Source organism: Aotus nancymaae, unplaced genomic scaffold, assembly GCF_030222135.1.
Source record: "Aotus nancymaae isolate 86718 unplaced genomic scaffold, 86718_ANA_hifiasm-v0.15.2.pri h1tg000046l, whole genome shotgun sequence".
NCBI lineage: Eukaryota > Metazoa > Chordata > Mammalia > Primates > Aotidae > Aotus > Aotus nancymaae.
This window is the reverse complement of record NW_026988460.1, coordinates 30,607,071-30,628,267: the sequence shown is the minus strand read 5'-3', so window position 1 is coordinate 30,628,267 and position 21,197 is coordinate 30,607,071. Positions and strand designations below refer to the sequence as shown.

Here is a 21,197-nt window from a genome sequence, read left to right as displayed (position 1 = left end):
TTTCCTGCCTTTATCAGTGGAAGCTGGAGTACTCAATCAGAACCACAGTTTATGTGTGTGATAGAATTTCCTTTGTTTATTGTAAAAAGTTTGTATTTAAGGGAGAAAAATTAAAAATGGAAAATCTCACCAGGCAAACACTGCAAAGCTGGCACCAGGGAGGTAATAAACTTCCACAATCCCTCATCTCAACTCTTTGAAGGCTTTGCCAGTCCTCAAGCCTGAAATTCCTCCAGGGCAGAAACCTGTCCAGGCTGACACTAGCCTTGTCCAGCAGCCAGCCAGAGTCGCCTGGCCTGATTAGATATTTTCTGGAAGCCAATGTCTCGTTTTCCTTCCACCCTGCCCATTAATCCAGCCTGTTGGCAAATCACTCTGCTGGAGCAAATGTGCCCTGCACAGAAGCAGATCCATGCAAAAGCGTGGGACACAGGGCCTGCCTCTGCAGTGGAGGAGTCACTACCCTACAAATTCTCAAAGAATGTTCTACCATAAATCCATCCAATAGGACCACATAGAATCCCACTTTCACGTAAAACCCGGCGATGTGATTTTGCTACATTCACAATTCCCATGGTCCTTCCTGGGCATAACATCCGCCAAAACAGACAATGAGACTCTAAGTAAATCTAAAGCTGAGACATTCCATGGGGGATTTCCAAAGACTAAACCTCTGGAGACAAGAGCTGCAGTTCTTTGAAAGGCAAGGAAGTGGATGTTTTGTGAAGACAGAAAACCCTCCCTTCCAATGGCAATGTCCAGGGTAGCCCAGCACTGCCCTTATGCTGGAAACACCCAGATATCAGAAGCTATCAAGGCCACCTCACTAGCACTCGGGAAGGTTAGCATGAGACCAGGTTGGTCTTGGCAAATCCTGGAGAAGACCTGGGAGGAAAAACAGGGAAGCAAGCCTGTTTTTCCAGCCGATATGCACAGCTGTCTTTGTTCTCACGGGCTCTGAAAGGAAACGTAAATAGGAACTTGAGCAAGGCAGCAAGGGTGACAGGCGCTATCCCAAAAACCACATACAAGCAGTCGGAAGAATGGCAGTCAGAGGGTGGGCAGGGCTGCCCTGAGCAGGCTCTTGAAAATCTAAAGAGCTGGGACTTGATTTGCAAGGTATGAATGCATTTACGGAGGACAAAAAGTAACCTGGTACAACGGTGATGTCATAGAATGCACTCCATAAATACTTGGTGAACTGAAAGGTACCTTTCCTACCTCACTGGGGAGAACAACTTGCTACCCTGGAATCCTTGGCAAGAGAAACAAAAGAGTAAAACCACAGAATCTCAAAGTTTCGAGCACGATATAATGGGGCATGACCTTTCTACTTCACTCCCCATCAGTAGTAACTTCAACTTCAGAAAGTTTAGATTTTTTTTTTTTTTTTCAAATTAATAACTAGCCTTAAATGGGACAAGCTCCAGCTCTTATCCCAGAACAAAGAGTTCACAATCTGGCTCCCAAGCTCTGGAATATATAGGTTCACTCCAGAAAGCCCGCTTGACTGGCAGTTATGGAACCCAGGCCCACTGGGAATGTCAATGTCATGGATCTACCAGCAGACTAAGTGTCACCACCTGATACCTTCTACTATGTTCAGCATCTGGATGCCAGATGGGAGGTTTAGACTAGATTCTTCATCCTCTGCCAGACCTACTTGTGTCGTAAAATGAGCTAACTTTGATCAAGTAGCATGTGGCAATAGGGACAAGTGCCTTTTGCAAAGAAGCACTTTGGATTCCAGTGAGTTTTCCTGTCCCAGAGGTGAAACTTCCCCTCTAAGACCCAAACTTCCCTTTTGAACTTGTCTCCAATCCCTTTCTTCATTTGCCTCACACCAGATGCACTACAGAAGCTTTTGACAAGACAGACAAAGCAAGAATGAGTAAAGGAAAATCATCGTTTATGGCACCCCTATGGGCATTCTGGCCTACATTCTTCTGGTCTTGTTTCTGTGCATTTATAATGTGCAAACAAACAAACACAAAAGATGGGTAATACTGCACATGCTTTTTTATTTAACCTAATACTGTATCATGATGAAGGTTTTGGTGGTGGTTGTTTATTTTGTTTTTTGAGGCAGGATCTCACTCTGTGGCCCAGGCTGAGTGTAGTGGTGCAATCATAGCTCACCGCAGCCTCAAACTCCTGGGCTTAAGGGCACCTCAGCCTCCCAAAGTACTGGGATTACACGTGTGAGCTGCCAGATGATGGTTTTCTGGGTCACTGACAAGTATGTACATTCTGTTTCCCTAAAGAGAACAGGAACTTTTCAAGGGAAAAAAGAGTGATTTCTGCTTTGTTACATCACATCAGCTCCTATATCCCTCCCCCTCCCACATCAACACTGGATAAAAGAAATAGAAGGAGCTGCATGCCAAGGATCAGGTGTCTTCAGGGCTGTGTGTACGGGACCCTGGGTGTGTGCATGCATGTGTTTATATGTGCATGCACACGTACAAGAAGATACATGCACACAAAGGTCTTTTGCTTAACATCCATGTCAAAAATAGACTCTATGAGGGCCTTTCCTGGGCCTGAGCCCTGGATGCCTTGCATTTCCATCTTAGGTCTGTGCCTAACTATACAAGTAGGGTCCTCCGAGAGGGCCATCCTCTTACCTCTAAAGATCCGCCTCTGAGATCCCAAGAACTGGCAGACCTCAGCAGAGGACTTGCAGGAGTTGACACATTTCTGCATCCTATCAGCCAGGTCAAACAACGTCACATTGGAGGCCAGGGAAAAGGTTGTCTGCAGTGAGATCACCACTGCATTGGACTCCCTATAGGCAAAGTTTGTGGGTTTTTAATAGCCATGAACTGACACGTGGGTCCCGAGACTTTTAGAAATGAATGTCATCGCCATTCTCCAGTGACAGAATGGGAGAGCATGAAGGTCAGTGACCTTGGCCCTGGATTACCCCATAGCTGGGTTAAAACAGGGCCCAGTTTTGTTGCTGTCACCCATGTTAGAACAGCCCCACCCTCCGCTTCTACAGACTGGTTCACAAGCAAATGTAATTCTGTTGCTTACCTAGATGCGTGAACTGTAGATCGGATGTAACTAGGTAACGTTGAAAAACACATATTTAACTGAAAGGAAGAACAAGTCTGTCGTTAACTGCGAGTTAGACAAAAGCCTTGGACCTAGAATCAGTTTCCTATTTTCAGGATAAAACAGGCATTTTCCAGCCATCAAGTTATCAGCAGGCGGCTTTGCACAGAAGTAGTGTCCTTTTTTTGTTCCCCTCTTAAATGCCTTCTGTTGTTCCACGAGTACAAAGAGAAAGAGGCAGAGAGTAAATCAGTGGGGAAAATCTTGGCAGGAAATGATGTTCCGAACAGCACCCTTGGATGCAAAACATCTTCAAAGGAGCAGCTCTCTTCTAAGGCCCAGGGTTTCAAACAACTCAGAGGCAACTGTTTATTTGGACTTTGCATAGTGAACGAGCCGCATTGGAAAGGCTCCTTTCAGCTACCCTAGGTCTGACAGGCCCTACATAGATGCCTCATCATCTACAATGAGTTGACCTAACTCAGAGACAGGTCTTCTTCAAAAAGGCTCTCCATGAGAAATTACATTACGTGGGTCAAGAGCCCTTTTGTGGAGAGCAAATTAAGAGCTACTCTCCCTATGTTTGCCTTGTGCCCTCGGAGACAGAAGAAAATCCCTCTAACAGCATGGAATATCAGGTCTGCTTCGCTGCTGCCCTGCACAGTAGGAGCTAGAGACTCCCTTTCGGGAGTGGAGGGACTCAGTACTGGGTCCAATGTAGACCCACCTGTCTTCAAGGCCTGTGTCTCAGATACATGCCACTCTGCAGAAGATGGAGGCAAACATGGGACATTATCAAACCCTTTTTAGCCTCTTATGACATCACTTTATAGCCTAATAGCAATGATTTATTTTTGTTGTTTTATTATTAACGTGTTTTTCCAGGTTTGGTAAACAGAACGTCTTGGGAAAGACCATTCGCGTGGCTTCCCCAGCCAATGATTGATTAATCTTCACTCTTTCTTGGGGACAGGTGTGTCACATCACCGGTAAATTACACGTTGATACTGGGCAAAAAAAATAACAAGTCAGATAAGTCACTGAGCACCGTGTAATGTGAAGGACTGCACTTCTGCACAGGAGTCTAAACCATGGTACTATCTTAGCAGGAGATATCCATCCACAGCATGACCAACGGGCAGCAGTGGTGAAGGGACAAGGTGCAGGATTAGTAGACACAAAATTCTGCTGTGTAGTAAAGAATTTAACCTCGGCCAAAGGGAAGTCAGGTCTTTGCTCTTGGCTTCCAGGAGGCCATCTCTAAGCCCTTGGAATCTGCCGTCTAATAAAAATGTCTTTGTTTACCTGGGGGCGCTGGGCCATGCCAGAGAGTCCAACAATGTGATTTATGGTGGGGTTGGGTAACATGGTATCAGCTCCATGTCTAGAGGGGCTAGAGATTGAGGTCAGTCACATGACAAAGCCCCACAAGGTTCTGGAGAGCTTCCGTGGTTGGCAGTACTCCCTGCATACTGGACACACTGTTGCCGGGAGGAGTTAACACTGCATGACTCCTCAGCGGGAGGACGGCTGGAAGCTCTGGGTTTGGAATTCTCCCAGACCCTGCCCCATGCATCTCTTTCCTTGGCTGATTTTAACCTGTTGACTTTCACTGTAATAAACTGTAGCTGTGAATATAATAGTTTTTAGTAAGCTCTGTGACTCCTCTAGTGAATTATTGAAACTGAGGGTGATCTTGGGGGATGCCTCAACTTGAAATTGGTATCAGTAGCGAGGGTGGCTTACTGGACTGTTCCCCAACTTTGCATCTGCTCTGTGTGGACTCAGGCAATATCATTCACTTCCAGACCTCCCGGGTTTCTATCTGCAGACATGCTGGCAATGTCTTTTACAGGAGTGTACCATCTGGCATCATCACTATCATGAAGTGAATGCTCAGGAGTCAGAGAAATAGAATTGGATCCATATTTTACACAAATAAAATCCAAAGTCCTATAGAAATGTATAATTCCTGGCTAATATACTAACTCTTACAAAGAACAAGTAAAATTGAGATTGGAAATCAATTCATCTCTAAAGATTTTTAATGGCAAATTTCAATTTTCTGAACCTAGGGTTTGAGAACTCACTGTATAGATGAGTCAAATCTCTGACTTAGATAGCAGTTGAGAAGCAAAATTTATTATTTGAGCTTCATTTTCCTCTATTCTTTATTCCTCTCCATTTTCCTTTTTTCTTATTGCTGTTTTTTGGGGTTTCTTTTTTGAGACAGGGTCTCATTCTGCCACCGAGGCTGGTGTGCAGTGGTCGATCACAGCTCACCACAGCCTCAACCTCCAGGGCTCACAAGATCCTCCCACCTCATCTTCCTGAGTAGCTGGGACCACAGGTGCAAGCAACCGACTCCAGCTAATTTTTGTATTTTTTGTAGAGATGGGGTCTTGCCATGTCACCCAGGATGGCCTTTTTCTTAAAAAAAAAAAAAAAAAATCTGATAAAAAGCAGGCAAATGACCCCTCAATCATGTATACAGTGAGTTCTCAAACCCTAGGACATCAGGATTAACTGTTTGCACTTTTGGCATTCCTTTGAGGAAAAAGAATATCATTCCCCCGAGCTCCAAAACACAAGGAGAAAGTCACACAGTGTGTCAACAGCAGATGGGACCATATGATTTTCTGGGTCCTTCCTTCTCACCAACAGCTTCTGCTGGTGTCTGTCATCTGTAGGTCTGTGTATGAGATTGCACATGGAAAAGAAACACCAAGGTGCAGAAAAAGACTGTGCATGAGGACACATTTGAAGAAACTCTTCTACTGGGCACCAACACCTCACTTCCATTTCTGAAAGGCTTTTTATTTTACCACGAAGTTTCCCTTCCAAATATAACAAAAGTGAAGAGCCCAGGAGACACAGCTGACCCCTAGCAGTCCCCACTTGGAATGAAATCTGTTCTAGGAAACAAAAGACCAGTAGAAACATGCCATTCAGGACACTTACCATTTTGGTGATCTCATTTTCAACTTCTTGTAGATCTGAATGTTTTTCCACAGTAGTATTAAGAAAAGTTCTCTTTAATTTAAACTCTGTCATGAAGGTTCTTACTGAAAATGAAAATGCAACTTGTTAGATCATGCAACAGAAGAATCTACGTCAGGCTGTGTGTTTGCAAATCTCTGGGGTGTCTGACTTTACTCCGCCTCACAGGACAATCTCTCTGCATTTCTTTCTCCTTATGGGTGGAGACCCCTCTCCCTCTTCTAGATTTTTCTCTAGCAAAGTGAGCATCTACTGGGCTGTGCTGAAGGCTTAGACTGAGCGAACTTTTGAGTGAGAGAAACTCCAAAGAACCTTTTGTGTATGTGCAAGGCTGCTAAGAGAAGGAGCCTTCACAATGTCCCTGGGATGGCCTCCCACATAATAGATGCCCAACAAAGCTGCTACAAAGAAAAAACATGAGCAGGTCTAAACAATGTCATCCTAGGAGGAGGGAGGGAGGTGAGTTAGACAAGAAAAATGCTCCTCAGGCCTCATCAGGCTTTCAACAGAGGAAAGCTTTCGTCCTCTGAGGTCTCCAACTGAATCATGCCTTCCACATTCAAGGGGGTGCTTCAGTTTCCTTTTATCCTTAGACCACCCCCATCCAAATCCCATTCCTCTTGGTCAGAGGAAATTCCCATCTTATCATTGATAAAGCGGGCTTCCAGAGGTCAGGCAACTTCCTAAGAAAGCTCACCCAGGCTCCCAAGGGCCACCACTGGCACTGGGGCATGTGCATGTCCATCTTCAAAGCTCTTCTTTCCCCTATGACCTCTGTGCCCTGAAGAATCTAATAAACTAAGGACACCCAAAGGGCTTGAGAGAAAGAAAGGTGCCAAGCATTTGTGGTGGGACTATACTCCAGGGGACTGCTGATTCCATGATTATAAGCCACATAATGAAAACAGCTCATATTCAAGACACTGTTGGGTTCAGAAATGAAAGAAAGAAGTCTCATTTTCAAGGCCCATTTCACTCATAAAATAAAATTCTAGTTAACATCAATTTGTGCTGATTGGGCCTGAGGGGAATGGGACTTACAAATGGGCAGGCAACCAAAATTTAGTATGGTGTGTTTTATTGCTGGCTCTTATTTTCCTTTATATTAAATGCTTATCTTTCCCTCTGGAAGAAAAAAAATAACTCAGGACACGGAAGTCCATGAAGCTGCTGTTTCCCCAAAAGCTTGCACACTGAATTGAGAAAAAGGCCCACAAATGAGCCAGAGAAAACATTTAACATCTTATACTTACTGTCTAAAGCGCTTAATCCTTACTTAACATCTTTTTGCTTGTTCTACAGTTCAGTGAAGCCAGCTGCTTAGGACTCTTTCTGAGCAGCAGGGAGCTCTTTGAAAACATTCTTGGCCAAATGAAAGCATTTCAGCATGCTCTAATTTGCATGTTCCTCTGATGTTTATGAACAATGAAGCTAAATGACTTGAAAAGGAAAAGATGATTGTGAACGCGATAGTGCTGCTCTCCTCCTGAGCCATGCTACCTGTGGGACTCTCCGCACACAGGCTTCCAGAACAATGGTCCCGCCTCTTCACTTTGCCATCTCACATGTCTAGGCTGATACTTAAGATTCTCTGTATAGAAATTCACATTGCAAATGTCAGGTACATAGATCTGTTCTGAGTCAGGACAGTAAACGTGGTCTCTGCTTTCAGTGTGAATATGAAGACATATCAGTTTCCTTCCAAACCCTGCAATTGCTCCAGGCAGGGTTTTTTTTTTTTTTTTTTTAAGGCATTTACACCTTTAAGCCTGCAATTACATCATCACCTGGATCTGAGTAAGATTCTTCCTTCCATTTTGACTGTTGATTTCCCTATGTTATCTAAATGATTTTTGGAGGGAAAGAGCCAAAATTATTACTTTGTATTCAGCAGTTTATTGTTTTCATTGCTTTCAATTCTGGTCCAAGAACTTGAAGACTAAAGTTAAAGGATACCTCCCATCTGGACAGCTCTTTACCATTTTCAAAGCTTGCTCAAATATATTACTTTATTTGATCTTCACAATAATCTTGAGTGGGAAGCAGGACAGATGGTAATCTGATTTTACAGATGAGGAAATTAATGCTCAGGAGCCACATGCTATAGGTGGTGGCTCTGGAGCTGGAAGCAAATCATTTGAGTCCTGGGCAAATATACTTTCCCCACAATGATTAAAAATAAAATCATTTCCAGCTTCTCTGTTCTTAAACTAAAAACTCCTGGCTTATTTATTAGGGTGTGGCTAAATAGTTTACTAAAATGCAAATAAATTATTAGAATAAAAGAAATTCTTTTTTTTTTTTTTTTTTTTTTTTTTGAGACAGAGTCTTGCTCTGTGGCCCAGGCTAGAGTACAGTGGTGCGATCTGGACTCACTGCAACCTCTGCCTCCTGAGTTCAAGTTATTCTCATGCCTCAGCCTCCTGAGTAGCTGGGACTATAGGCATGTGCCACCACACCTGGCTAATGTTTGTAATTTTAGTAGAGTCAAGGTTTTACCATGTTGACCAGTCTGGTGTTGAACTCTGATCTCAAGTGATCAGCCTACCTCGGCCTCCCAAACTGTTGGGATTACAGGCATGAGCCACTGTGCCAGGCCTGTAATACAGAAAGAGAGAAATTCTTGATTTTGACTGATGTCTCTATTTCTAGATCCTTCTTTTTGAAATAATGTTTTCACTTAATCTTTGTATTTTAAATAATTTTCAAAATTTTACCATTATTTTGGTAGGGTACTTCTTAAAAAGTTGCTTCAGCCTGTAGGTAATAGCACTTTCAAAGGATACAGACACTTGCTCTCTGAAAAACACTGAGCACTTTTTTCGTGTTAAGTGTCACACTGGGTAATTTAAGACAATTCAAAGATGAGTTATTTTACCTGCCAGTTTCCTTAGCTTAGAAACTGTATCTGGCCGGGCACAGTGGCTCACACCTGTAATCCTAGCGCTTTGGGAGGCTAAGGCAGGCAGATCACTTGAGGTCAGGAGTTCGAGACCAGTGTGGCCAACATGGCAAAGCCCCTTCTATACTAAAAATAGAAAAATCAGCCAGGCATGGTGGTGCATGCCTGTAATCCTAGCTACTTGGAGGCTGAGGCATAAGAATTGCTTGGACCTAGGAGGTGGAGTTTGCAGAAAGCCGAGGTGGTACCACTGCACTGCAGCCTGGGCTACAGAGTGAGACTCTGTCTCAAAAAAAAAAAAAAAAGACCCAAAAAACTCTGTATCTTTCATTTCTAACTTCTTCAACAAGTTATATACTAAATTCGACATTCTAACAAGGGTCACACCCTGCAACAAGAAAGCTCCTAAGATTAACACATTATCATGTAATAGAAAGAGCGGTGGAGTGGAAACCAGGTCTTTTATCAACCTGTTACATAAGCTTGGCCACTTAGCACTTTGTCAGGGCCTTGTTTTCATTTGGTTTGTTTGTTTGCCTTTTAACTTGTGAAATGGAGATGATTTTCAAAATCAAACAGCTTCATGAATCTATCAAATTAGCGAACAGCATATGACAAATCGTGTGATACAATTAGGACAGCAGCTTTCTCAAAATGTATCTGCCTATGAACAGGAGCATGAAGATCATTTTTAAAAACTGAAAGAATGTGTGAATGTAGTATGACAATCAGAGTTTTACTCTCTCTTTTCTCCACCTAAATGTGTTTGTTTTTTTTTTCCCTATGTAGTCAGAATAATCCTTTTGACTTTTTTTCCCCTAGCTGCAGGGTGGAGTGGTTAAGCAAGTAATATCATACACAAATGATGGCATAATATGCAGTCATTAGGATGTTTGTTTTTAGCAACATAGAAAAATGTTTAAGACATAATATTTACACAAATATCCTATGATTTCTACTATGTAAAAATGTACTGCACACAAAAACATAATGCAAAGTAGGGTTCTCTATCTCCAGGTATTAGAATAATGGACAATGGCTTCCACTTTTTCTATATTCCCATACCTTCAACAAATACTGATTTTGATTAGGAAGAAAAATAATAAATGTTACTTTGTAAAACAGATTGTGGTACAGAATAAAGTCCGAAACAGACTAAGTCTCTTACCCAAATTGCATATCCCTTTTTCCAACAGGTACCCAACTGGGCATTTGCAGATAAAGGATCCCTGAGTATTGTTGCATGTGGCCATGGATGGGCAGGGGCTCGAGAGGCATTCATTCACATCTGTAGAGGAGAAAAAGGAAGACCATACTGAATCTATAGCAAACAGCAAAACCCTAACCCAGTATAGTAAGTACTTACTAAGGGCCAAATGGTGCTAGGTGTGGTGAGACCCCAAGGATGAGTATGAGAACACCCTTGCCCTCAAGGGGCTTGCCATCTATTGAAGGTGGAGGTGGCCACAGAAAGAACTAACTGTAAATACAACATAGGATTTGCATATGTGGGGGAAACAGCAAATTTTAATGGAGGGGAGAATTAAAGACTGTTTCAAATAACATCTGGACTACAACTGAAAGGAGTTTAATAAATAGATTAGGGTGGCAACAGGGGATTCCAGGCAGAAGCATCAGCACAGGAAAGTCCAGGGGCAGGAATAGGGTCCATTGTGGCAGGAGTGTCGGGAACAGACCCAGATCAGGAAGTCTGTCAGTGCTACACTACAGTCCCTGACATTCTCCTGCAGATCACAACCTTCAAGCATGCTAACTCTCAAGTAAGCAGGGTATTAACTAAAATATTTGTCCACATTTTGGAGGAAAAAGGAGTGTATTGGGTAGCCCAGTATGGTAGTGTAGTATAGACCTCTGGACATTACATTACTTACCCACACTGCAGTCATCCCCTTGCCAGGAAGGCAGGCACCTGCAGTGGTAGCCACGGCTGGTGTTGTCTGTGATGCATTCGCCATCATGAAGACAAGGGTTTGTGGCACAGCTGTTGACTACAAACACATTCCAGGAGTAAAGCAGTTAAATATAAAGGCAGCTCTAGGTAAATATTTAATTCTCCCAGCTAATATTTGATTCTTGTGTATTTCTGCTTACTTGCCCTGAAAGGCCCTACTACAGAAGTAAAATGGGTTTCCCAGAGGTGCAGTGGGACTAGGTCCTGATACTAGTTTGTGTCCAGATATAAGTGTTAGACAATGGGATGGATCCCTGAATGCAAGAACTGATTCTAATCAGTGCTGCTTACAGGTCACTCCATTCAGGATTGATGATGATATTGCCTTTGTGACACTTAGAAAAGTCTACGTAGATCAATGCCAATTGAAAGCACACATTAAGGGGGAAGAAGATCTCTGATCAACTCATCCCCCTACTAGGAGATTTACTCTGTATGCGCGTGTCTGTGTGTGTACACACATGCCCTGCCCTTTCTCTTGGGCTTTATCAAAATCATAGTATCCTTTACCCAAAAATCTCCAAATTTAACTGAGCCTCCACATATTGTGCAATATTTAAAAAATGATCAGAGTTGAGCAGTTATGTAATATGCTTCATAAAGGTTTCTGACATACTTAGAGAAGCCGAAGCCTGTAACTGCATTGTCTGCAAAAAGGAAATCAGTGGTGGAATGAAAAAAAGAAGGTAAAAGTCAAGTCTTCACTCAAAAAAATAGTAACAATAACCCTGAAAACAAATAAGCTAAACCTAAAGATGGTATTACTATCCTTTACTGCCATGTCAAGTATTATTTAAAATCACCCACAGAAGCACAGCACCAGTATAACCAAACACTGATCATGAACACTGGCACAAAAAATATACCAACAGCCAGTGAATCTGCCCCTAATACTCACCTACAGTTATCATCAGAATGTCTATAATTGGCTTTAAGGGAGATTTGTGAATTAGATTCCATCTGGCACTGGAATATATGTGGCCTGTGAAACTGAAGGTTATAAGCCTTGAAGCAAGCCTCCCAAACTTCCCTGGGGAAAGATCCAGTTTTCATTTTCCAGAGGTGCTCAGATCACTGGTACAAAGGAGCACTGTAGGGCTGGCATGGGGGTGGTTTGCTTATGAGCCTCCAGCCCAGGTTGACTGTGGCTGACAAGCTGGAACTGTGCTGCTCATTGAGCCTCCTGCCCCAGACACTACAAAGCATCATCTCTTCCTTCCTTCTTCCCTAAGATACCAGTTTCCATTTCACTCCTTCTCCAGCAGCACTTTTCCTTTTCCTGTGTCTGAACAAGCCAGAAGCGTAATTTTGAACATAACATGAAAAGATTCATCATCCTACTTCCTTCTACTGTTCCTTAAATGACAAAAGATCATTTGGCTGGTTTTACTTTCCAGCAACTTCAACATGACTATAAAAACAATCCTGGCCGGGCGCGGTGGCTAAAGCCTGTAATCCCAGCACTTTGGGAGGCCGAGGCGGGTGGATCACGAGGTCAAGAGATCGAGACCATCCTGGTCAACATGGTGAAACTCCGTCTCTACTAAAAATACAAAAAATTAGCTGGGCATAGTGGCGCGTGCCTGTAATCCCAGCTACTCAGGAGGCTGAGACAGGAGAATTGCCTGAACCCGGGAGGCGGAGGTTGCAGTGAGCTGAGGTTGCACCATTGCACTCCAGCCTGGGTAACAAGAGCGAAACTTTGTCTCAGAAAAAAAAACAACAACAAAAAACAAAAACAAAAAACAACAACAAAAAACAATCCTAAGTGTGATGTAAAGGAGCCCCGGCTGCGTAGTCACCGTGGGAAAAGGTTAGTTCATCATCTTTTCATTTACGTGCCTCCCCACTTGCATTTATCAACTAGCCACACTCTCTTTGGGAGACAAAGCAGCTTGGGCTCAAGAGAAGCCGTTTCTTTGGATCAAGAGAAGCCCAGTGACCCCAAGAAGCCCCTGTTGACTGGGGAGGCCCTGACTCAGAGACTCTGGGATCTGATCTAGAAGCAGATACCCAGTTTATCCCTGTTTCAGCTAGGCCACCTAAGCTTCTTTACTTTAGTTTCTCCACCCTGCAATCCTGCATCATTGCCCTCCTCTGACCTCTGAGAAGTTAAAGGCATGCTTGGAAAGCGCTTAAGCTGGGTGTGGTGGCTCAAGCCTGTAATCTCAGCACTTTGGGAAGCCGAGGTGGGCAGATCACCAGGCCAAGAGATTGAGACCATCCTAGCCAACGTGGTGAAAACCCATCTCTACTAAAAATACAAAAATTAGCTGGGTGTGGTGGCACACACCTATAATCCTAGATATTTGGGAGGCTGAGACAAGAGAATCACTTGAACCTGGGAGGTGGAGGTTACAGTGAGTTGAGATTGCGCCACCGCACTCCAGCCTGGCAACAGAGCAAGACTCTGAAACTGAAGGTTATAAGCCTTGAAGCAAGGCTCCCAAACTTCCCTGGAGAAAGATCCACCTTTCATTTCCCAGAGGTGCTCAGATCACTGGTTAAAAAAAGAAAACAAAAGAAAAAGAAAAGCTCTTACAACTACAGGGCATTAAAAGCTGCAATTGTGCCATCTACTGATGTGACACATGGCCAGTGCATCCTTTCCTCTATTCAGGAAGCATTATGCAACACAGGGGCGAGAAAATTAGGCCCACCCATGACCTTCTTTTACACTTTAAGTGTTTCAACAGGAAGCATTTTAGGTCACAAAACAGAAGCTATTTCAAAGGCCAGCCATTTCCACAAATTCACATGAACCCCGAGCCCCGCGCAGCTCTCTGTGCTGGACTGGGCCTTGCAGTTAACGCGTGCTTGTGTGACTGTGTTTTACCTGAGGCTGAAGAGGATGGTGTTGTTGTTGACCGTGTGCTGCTGTGAACAGCAAAGGTGGCAGATTTAGGAGCCAAGGCTTTAGCCGTGGAAACGTCTGTGGTTTGGGGAGATGATGTTCCGAGGGAATGTGAAGCTGGACTGTACTCTGCTGTAACGCCAAGCCTTGTGGTCAGTTCTTTTGCTGATGTGGGTACACTGGTCAGAGGGATCAATCTGGTGGTAGCATCTACATTCACTTGGTTCCTTTCTGTGCTGATGCCACCTTCTGTTGAGATTTGAGGAACTAGAATTTCAGGATGAGTCGCCAAGAGCTGTTTTCCAGCTGTAGTCTGTACGGCTATAGGGCCAGTGGCCAGAGATGCTGTGCTTGACAGGGTGCCAGGAGTGGTCACAGGAGGTTGAGAGGTCTTCAGAATGGTGGTTGTGAAAGCTGGAGACATTTGCGCTAAGTTGGTGCTTGTGGCTGGAAGGCTTTGCTCTGTGGGGGACTCTGTTAAGGATGGAGGCAAAGGAGAGCTCGTTGTTACAGTCTTGGTGGACTCTGTGGGCCAAGACACCAGGCTTGGTGACTTTGATTCTGTAAAGATTTTCTCTTGGTGTGGGGTGCTCTGGTTCTTAAGGTCTATGGTTTGACTACTATGGAGCATTGTCATGAATGATGTCATTGTTGATGTCTGAACTGAAGTCACAGGAGTCTCTCTTGCTCTGGGCAGGACTGGGGTAGAAGATGACAGTGGTAAGGGTGTTTGTGAGACAGAAAGTGCGGCAGATGTAGATGCTGTTAAGGATACTGGTAAAGGTGATAGTGAGGAAGACGATGGTGTGGATGCATCAGAGGTAGACTTTAGCAGACGCACGGAGGCTCTAGTTGATGGTAAAATTGATGAAAATAAATGATGGGATTCTGACACAGAGGGCAGAGGCAAAGGAGGCCCTGAAGAAGAAGAAGAAGAAGAAGAAGAGGCAGCAGCAGCAGAGGAGAAGGAGGAGGAGGAGGAAGAATAAGAGTCACCAGCAAACCCAGCATCTGTGTCCAGAACAACCGAAGTGTTTGGCATATTAATGGTGGGTGTGTAAGATGGAAGGTTGGATGTATGCAGAACTGGTGACTCGGTAGAAGGCTGAGCATATTCCCCATCATAGGATGAGATGTTACTTCTGTCAGTCTGAGCATAAGAAAAGGAGGAATCGTCTGAATGTGAAGAGTTTGAGATCTTAATATAAGAAGTTGAGCTCTCCACAATGTCTGAGGATGAACTGTTATCTGTAATGGACAGTAATGCCCGTTCTCCTTTGGTGAAAGTAGATGACAGGTAGGTGTGGTCCGTGTGGTCGCTGGAAGTCCTTTGTTCAATAGCTGTGCCACTCGCTTGACCATAGCTAATCCCAGTGACTGTGAACAGAAAAGCCAAAGTTAGGTCAAATAAAAGAACAACAGATCTCTGAAATATGTGCTATCAAACAGACTTTCAGTGTCCTGAAATGAACCCAAGTGGTATAACTCAAGCGGCTGAAACACTTTCTTTGGAGAGGTGGTTTTCAATGGTGAGCACTTTGAATAAAGACGTTGTAGGCAGGCAGGAATGGTCAGTGTCTCCTCTGAGCAGACTGACCTGAGAGAAGCAGTGGCAGCAGCAGTGGAAATGGTAATAGAAGTGGGGACTAAGGGTCTAAAAATAGAGAGCAGTTCCACATTCCCTCCACATGCCTTACTTGATAAAAGCAAATTAGTATCTGAAAAGATCTTAAGACCCCAAATAGAATAACTGCTATGCCTTAATGGAGGAAAACCCTCCCAACTTCCCATTCTGTAGAATGAGATATTTCTTTCCCAGGACATTGACCTTAGTGGTTGGTCCCTTATTTTAAGCCTCCCAGCAGACACTATCCCAAATTCCTTAGGTGAGTGTGTGTAGAGGGCTCATGGTGGGAATTGGGGAGGGGTGTTGACCTTGCTTAGGTGGCAGAAGCTAGAAACTTCTCTCCATAAAGAAGTGCCTATAAGGTACTTTCTGGCTTGAGAGCTAACTGAATCATCCCAAGACTGTGAGTAAACGGACAGATGAGCTGAAGGGATGTGTTAAAAGAGACTGTGGAAGATACCCCACCTCCAAGGGCACTGGAGGCGGCCAGTGACTGTGAAACCAGGCCAACATCGTCCGTCACGTTCACATGTAGAGAGACACTCTCTGTTTTTTGAGGCACGGCTGCTGCAGGGCTGCCCGCTTTCCCAGAAGTCGTGCTCATGCTGGTGTTGGTGAGGGTGACAGACCGCAGTGTGCGTTCCCCATTTCCAGTGACAGTAGCTGAAGTGTGAGTGCCAAGAGAGGGCACCCCAGAAGTCCCGTTCTCTGCGCTGTCAGAAGTGTTATCTAGTGCTCTGCCCAGCTCTCGGCTGTCTTCCGAGGCTAAAAGAGGAGTGAAAAGGGACAGCTGATAAATGCAGGGCTGGAGTGACAGGATTGGGCACAAAGCCTCACTTCCTGGGCCATGGGAGCCAAAACGCTTCTCCATACTCTCAGGATCTTTATCTGAGATGTCTGTTGCTCTTGCAAACATGGATCAGTGATTGAAATCTCAAGAGGAACTGTGGATCAGGACATCTGTCAGGCACTCTGGATTTATAGGATTTATATTACTTTAGCAAATAGGATCGATATTGGATTTCTGCTCAGTGATACGTAATAAATCGAGGTTATGTCAGTAGTGGCGGTAAGGAGGTAAACAGTGGGTGAAAGACTAATAACTCTACTGGGGCTTTAGACATTTGCACAAGGCACAGGAGGGAGGCCACAGTCCTCCTAGGAAGGCTCTTTCTCCTGGAAGGACCAAGAATACATGAATGGCCACAAGACCAGTCATTCCAGAGCATTAGTACAACGGCAGAGAAACAGACTGAGGCTGAGGGTGAATGGTGGGCTCATTTTTTGTCTTCCTTTTTTTTTTTTTAATGCATGTGTTTTATTCTATTGATGAGGATTGAATAGGAAGATGACATGAATAAATGTCCTTTTTCCTTCTCTTTTGGGTATGTTTATGGTACAAACCTAAAGGGTCTTAGAACTAATCTTAGATAGTTAGATTATGAGATAAGCCCTTCTTTTCAGAAACGATGAAAATAAGATCCAATTCTCCTTGGCCTAAATCTTTCCTAATCTGGCTGTACAAAAAAAAAACAAAACAAAAAAACAAAACAAAACAAAAAAACCAGACTACTCCTTTTCTCGTTCTCATTCCCGTTCCCAGCCCAGACTGGCCATTGGTACCTCATGGCCATGATTTGATGGAAAACAGTGTAAATCTTAGTGTTGGATAAATTCATTTCAGGATAGGTTTGAATCGACAGACAGGATGAGCGTGGGCCATGAGCATCACTGAGAAAGCCAAAAGCCAGAGACAGATGCGACTCAAGCCAGGTTGAAGGGCTCCAGACCTGTGGAGAGCCAATCAGGAGAGGCTCAAGAGCAGGATCTATCTGCACACAATTTCTCTGGGCAAAGAGAAAAAGGCCTTGGATGGGGAGACCCTTAACTCTCTGTTAAATGAAATTTAGGCCGATGACCACATCAGGGTTACAGCCTTAACAAAGTAGAGAGAGAGTCACAGCATGAACTAGAGGGGCTGAATCTGAATGCAGAAAAGGCAGTGGGCAGAAAGGGTGGAGTGCAGAGCCCATCAGCTTGAGTGATTGTGAGGGAATGAGATAAGGCATTGTGCTAACCCACAGTGAGATGGTTTCAGGAATGTGGCTACTTCTCATCTAGCTCTTTATAACTGAACTCCAAGATCTGATCACACTGAAATCACATTTTCCATGTGAACCAACTGAGCATTAATTGCAGAGAAGAGGGGTACTAAAGAGATGTAAAAGGGAAAGGCTATGAAACCCAAGATCCCGGTTTAAGAAGGTAAAAGTCCTGAGCTCCACAGTAGCGAGGGTGAAAAATGATTCCTTTTGCTCAGGAGATAGAGAAAGTGTTTTCCAGGCACAGACATAGAAGAGCATAAATATCCCCCACTCGTATGTGTGGCATTCTTTCATGATAAGCATATGCTTTTCCATATCACATGAGTAGTAATAAATGCTAATCTTCCTCATCAATTAGGATTCTCATATGGGGAAATGGAGCTATTAGTAGTGGTGGAGAAGTAAGAATTTAAACCTCTTCAAAGCTTACATGATAAGCGAATACATTTTTGCTTTAGTCACAGTATACTTTACATTGATAAGAGACTGCTGAGAATTGTTTTAAAACATTATCCCAGGCCAGGCGCAGTGGCTCACGCCTGTATTCCCAGCACTCTGGGAGGCTGAGGAAGGTGGATCATGAGGTCAAGAGATTGAGACCATCCTGGCCAAGATGGTCAAACCCCGTCTCTACTAAAAATACAAAACTTAGCTGGGCATGGTGGCATGCGCCTGTAATCCCAGCTACTAAAGAGGCTGAGGTGAAAGAATTGCTTGAACCCAGGAGGCAGAGGTTGCAGTGAGCCCAGATTGCACCACTGCACTCCAGCCTGGTGACAGAGTGAGATTCCATCTCAAAGAAAAAAAAAAAAATTATCCCAAAGCATTATTAAAAAGAAACATCAAAAGAAAAATTTTCTCAAATTGACAAATTGGACATATTCAATTTAAAAACTTTTGTGCTACAAATTATACCATCAAGAAAGAGGAAAGACCACCCACAGAATAGGAGAAATGTTTGCAGATTATATATTTGATAAAGGACTGTATCCAAAATATACAAATAACTCTTTTTTTTTTTCTTTTTGAGACAAAGTCTCTCTCTGTCACCCAGGCTGGAGTGCAGTGGAATGATCTCAGCTCACTGTAACCTCTGCCTCCCAGGTTCAAGCTATTCTCCTGCCTCAGTCTCCCAAGTAGCTGGGATTACAGGCACGTGCCACCATGCCTGGCTAATTTTTGTATTTTTACTATAGACGTGGTTTCGCCACATTGGCAAGTCTGGTCTAAAACTCCTGACCTAAAGTGATTCACACATTTTGGCCTCCCAAAGTACTGAGATTACAGGCATGAGCCACCATGGCTGGCCACAAAGAATTCTTACAATTTAATAATAAAAAGTCAAATAACGCAATTTTAATAAAACACTCAAAAGATCTGAATAGACATATTCAGAGAAGACATACAAGTGGCCAATAAGCACATGAAATATATATGAAAAATATGACTAATAAGCTCAGCATCATTAGTCAACTGGGAAATACAAGTCAAAACCACAATGAGATGCCTTCACACTCACTCAGATGAGTATAATCAGAAAAGATGGAAAATTACAAGCGTCAGTGAAGATGTAGCAACATTAGAACACGTGTACACTGCTGATGGGAATATAAAACGATGCAGCCACTTGGGAAAACAGCTCGGCAGTTCCTCAGAAGGTTAAAAATAGAGCTGCCATATAACCCGGCCATTCCTAAATAATTGAAAATTTACGACCACATACACACTTGTGAATGTTCACCACATCATTACTCATAATAGACAAAAGGTGGAACAACCCAAACACCATCAGCTGATGACAGGATAAACAAAGTGTGCTATATCCCTGCTATGGTATATATTTTTTTGAGACGGAGTCTTGCTCTGTTGCCAGGCTGGAGTGCAGTGGCACAATCTCAGCTCTCTGCAAACCTCTGCCTTCCAGGTTCAAGTGATTCCCCTGCCTCAGTCTCCCAAGTAGCTGGGACTACAGGTGAGCGCCACCATGCTGAGGTAATTTTTTTTTTTTTTTTGTATTTTAGTAGAGACGAAGTTTCACCATGTTGGCCAGGATGGTCTCGATCTCCTGACCTCGTGATCTGCCCACCTCGGCCTAATAGCTGGGATTACAGCGTGAGCCACCACGCCTGGCCAGCTACAGCATATTATTAAGCTGCAAATGGAATGAAGTTGTGATACAACATGGATGAACCTTGAAAACATGACACTAAGGGAAAGACACAAAAGACCACATATTGTATGGTTTCATTTATGGGAAATGTCTAGAATGGACACATCTACAGAGACAGAAAGCACAGGAGGGATTGCCAGGGACTGGGAGGAGGGAAGAATGGGAGGTGATGGCTGATGAGGTTGGAGTTTTGTTGGGGTGATGGAAATGTTCTGGAATTAGACAGTGGTGATGCTGTACAACTTTGTGACTACACTAAAAATCACTGAATTGTGTACTTAAAATGGGCAAATACTATGGAATGTGAAATGTACCTCAATAAAGCTGTTTTTTAAAAAAGAATTTCTTTTGATGAATGCCCTGACAACTCCTCACGAGAAGGTGATATTTTCACCTTCCAGAAGCTCTGTGACTGAGGCAGGTATGGAGTTATGATTTGGGCTGCAGGAAATGAGAGGAGGTGGACAGAGAAGTCCCCGAGCTGTGTGTGGGAAGAGGAAGTGGCAAGAACACCTTCTCAGGGATGTACCAGAAAAACTGGGGGATATATAGGTGTATCTGTATCAATCATTGGAAGAAGGGCCTGGGGAATGAGGAAGCTGGAGGGGCCTCAGGAGTTATTTCATTCATGCATGGTTTTTCTTTCTTTCTTCTTTTTTTTTTTCAGACATACTTTCACTCTTGTTGCCTTGGCTGGAGGCCAGTGGCGTGATCTCTGTAACCTCTCACTGTAACCTCTGCCTCCTAGGTTCAAGCAGTTCCTTGGTCTAAGCCTCCTCAGTAGCTGGGATACAGGTGCCCACCACCATGCCCGGCTAATTCTTTGTATTGTTAGTAGAGAAGAGGTTTCACCATGTTGGTCAGTCTGGTCTCAAACTCTTGACCTCAGGTGATCCACCAGCCTTGGCCTCCCAAAGTGCTGGGATTACAGGCATGAGCCATCACACCCAGCCCTCATACATGGTTTTAATATACCACAGATTTCATAAGCATCATGAGTCCCTCTCTCCTCCATGGGGCACAGTTGCATGAACTGAAAAAACTCACTTGAACGTTCTTCACGTGGTGGTGATGAATTCAAGCTTTCTGAGGAAGATGTAGATGAAGACTCTGAATAACTCTTATCTCCCAATGCTGTGTGACTTCCTCCAGACTGTAGAGTTGAGTCCGAGAACTGGGTCAACACTGAAGCATTCACACCTTCAGGATAGGAAGCAGAGCTTGCTGTCACATCTGCAGATGTCTCACTGTTGGTCAAGGGCCAGCGTGCAGTGCTCTCTCCACCTCTCATGGGTGCGACGGACCTAGACACAGTCTCAGTCTGAGACATGGGACTTCCATTTTGCACCTCAGAGCTGCTGGAAAGCTGATGTTCTCCAAAGGCTGTAAGGCATCGTGGGAAAAAAGGCCATGACAGAGATATGAAAGAGATCCCTTGGCAACTAAGAAGTGAAACCTCTCTGAGGAAAGATTCTTTGCCAAGGAACCTGGTGTAGTGTTTATTAAA

At 43.8% G+C, this 21,197-nt stretch overlaps 1 protein-coding gene across 4 annotated transcripts in view; it reads right to left on the bottom strand.

Moving 5' to 3' along the window:
- The window catches only part of HEG1 (heart development protein with EGF like domains 1), an 87,935-nt gene that overhangs the window by 31,582 nt on the left and 35,156 nt on the right, over positions 1–21,197 (bottom strand). For 3 of the 4 annotated variants that reach the window (XM_064362125.1, XM_064362128.1, XM_064362126.1), the window contains 8 exons: positions 20,738–21,073; positions 15,881–16,180; positions 13,771–15,165; positions 10,855–10,971; positions 10,131–10,250; positions 6,022–6,125; positions 3,040–3,098; positions 2,628–2,788 (listed from right to left, as the gene is read on the bottom strand). In XM_064362125.1, coding sequence (XP_064218195.1) covers positions 2,628–2,788; positions 3,040–3,098; positions 6,022–6,125; positions 10,131–10,250; positions 10,855–10,971; positions 13,771–15,165; positions 15,881–16,180; positions 20,738–21,073 — 2,592 coding nt within the window. The remainder of the gene's footprint in view (positions 1–2,627; positions 2,789–3,039; positions 3,099–6,021; positions 6,126–10,130; positions 10,251–10,854; positions 10,972–13,770; positions 15,166–15,880; positions 16,181–20,737; positions 21,074–21,197) is intronic. The other variant, XM_064362127.1, reaches the window with a different exon arrangement.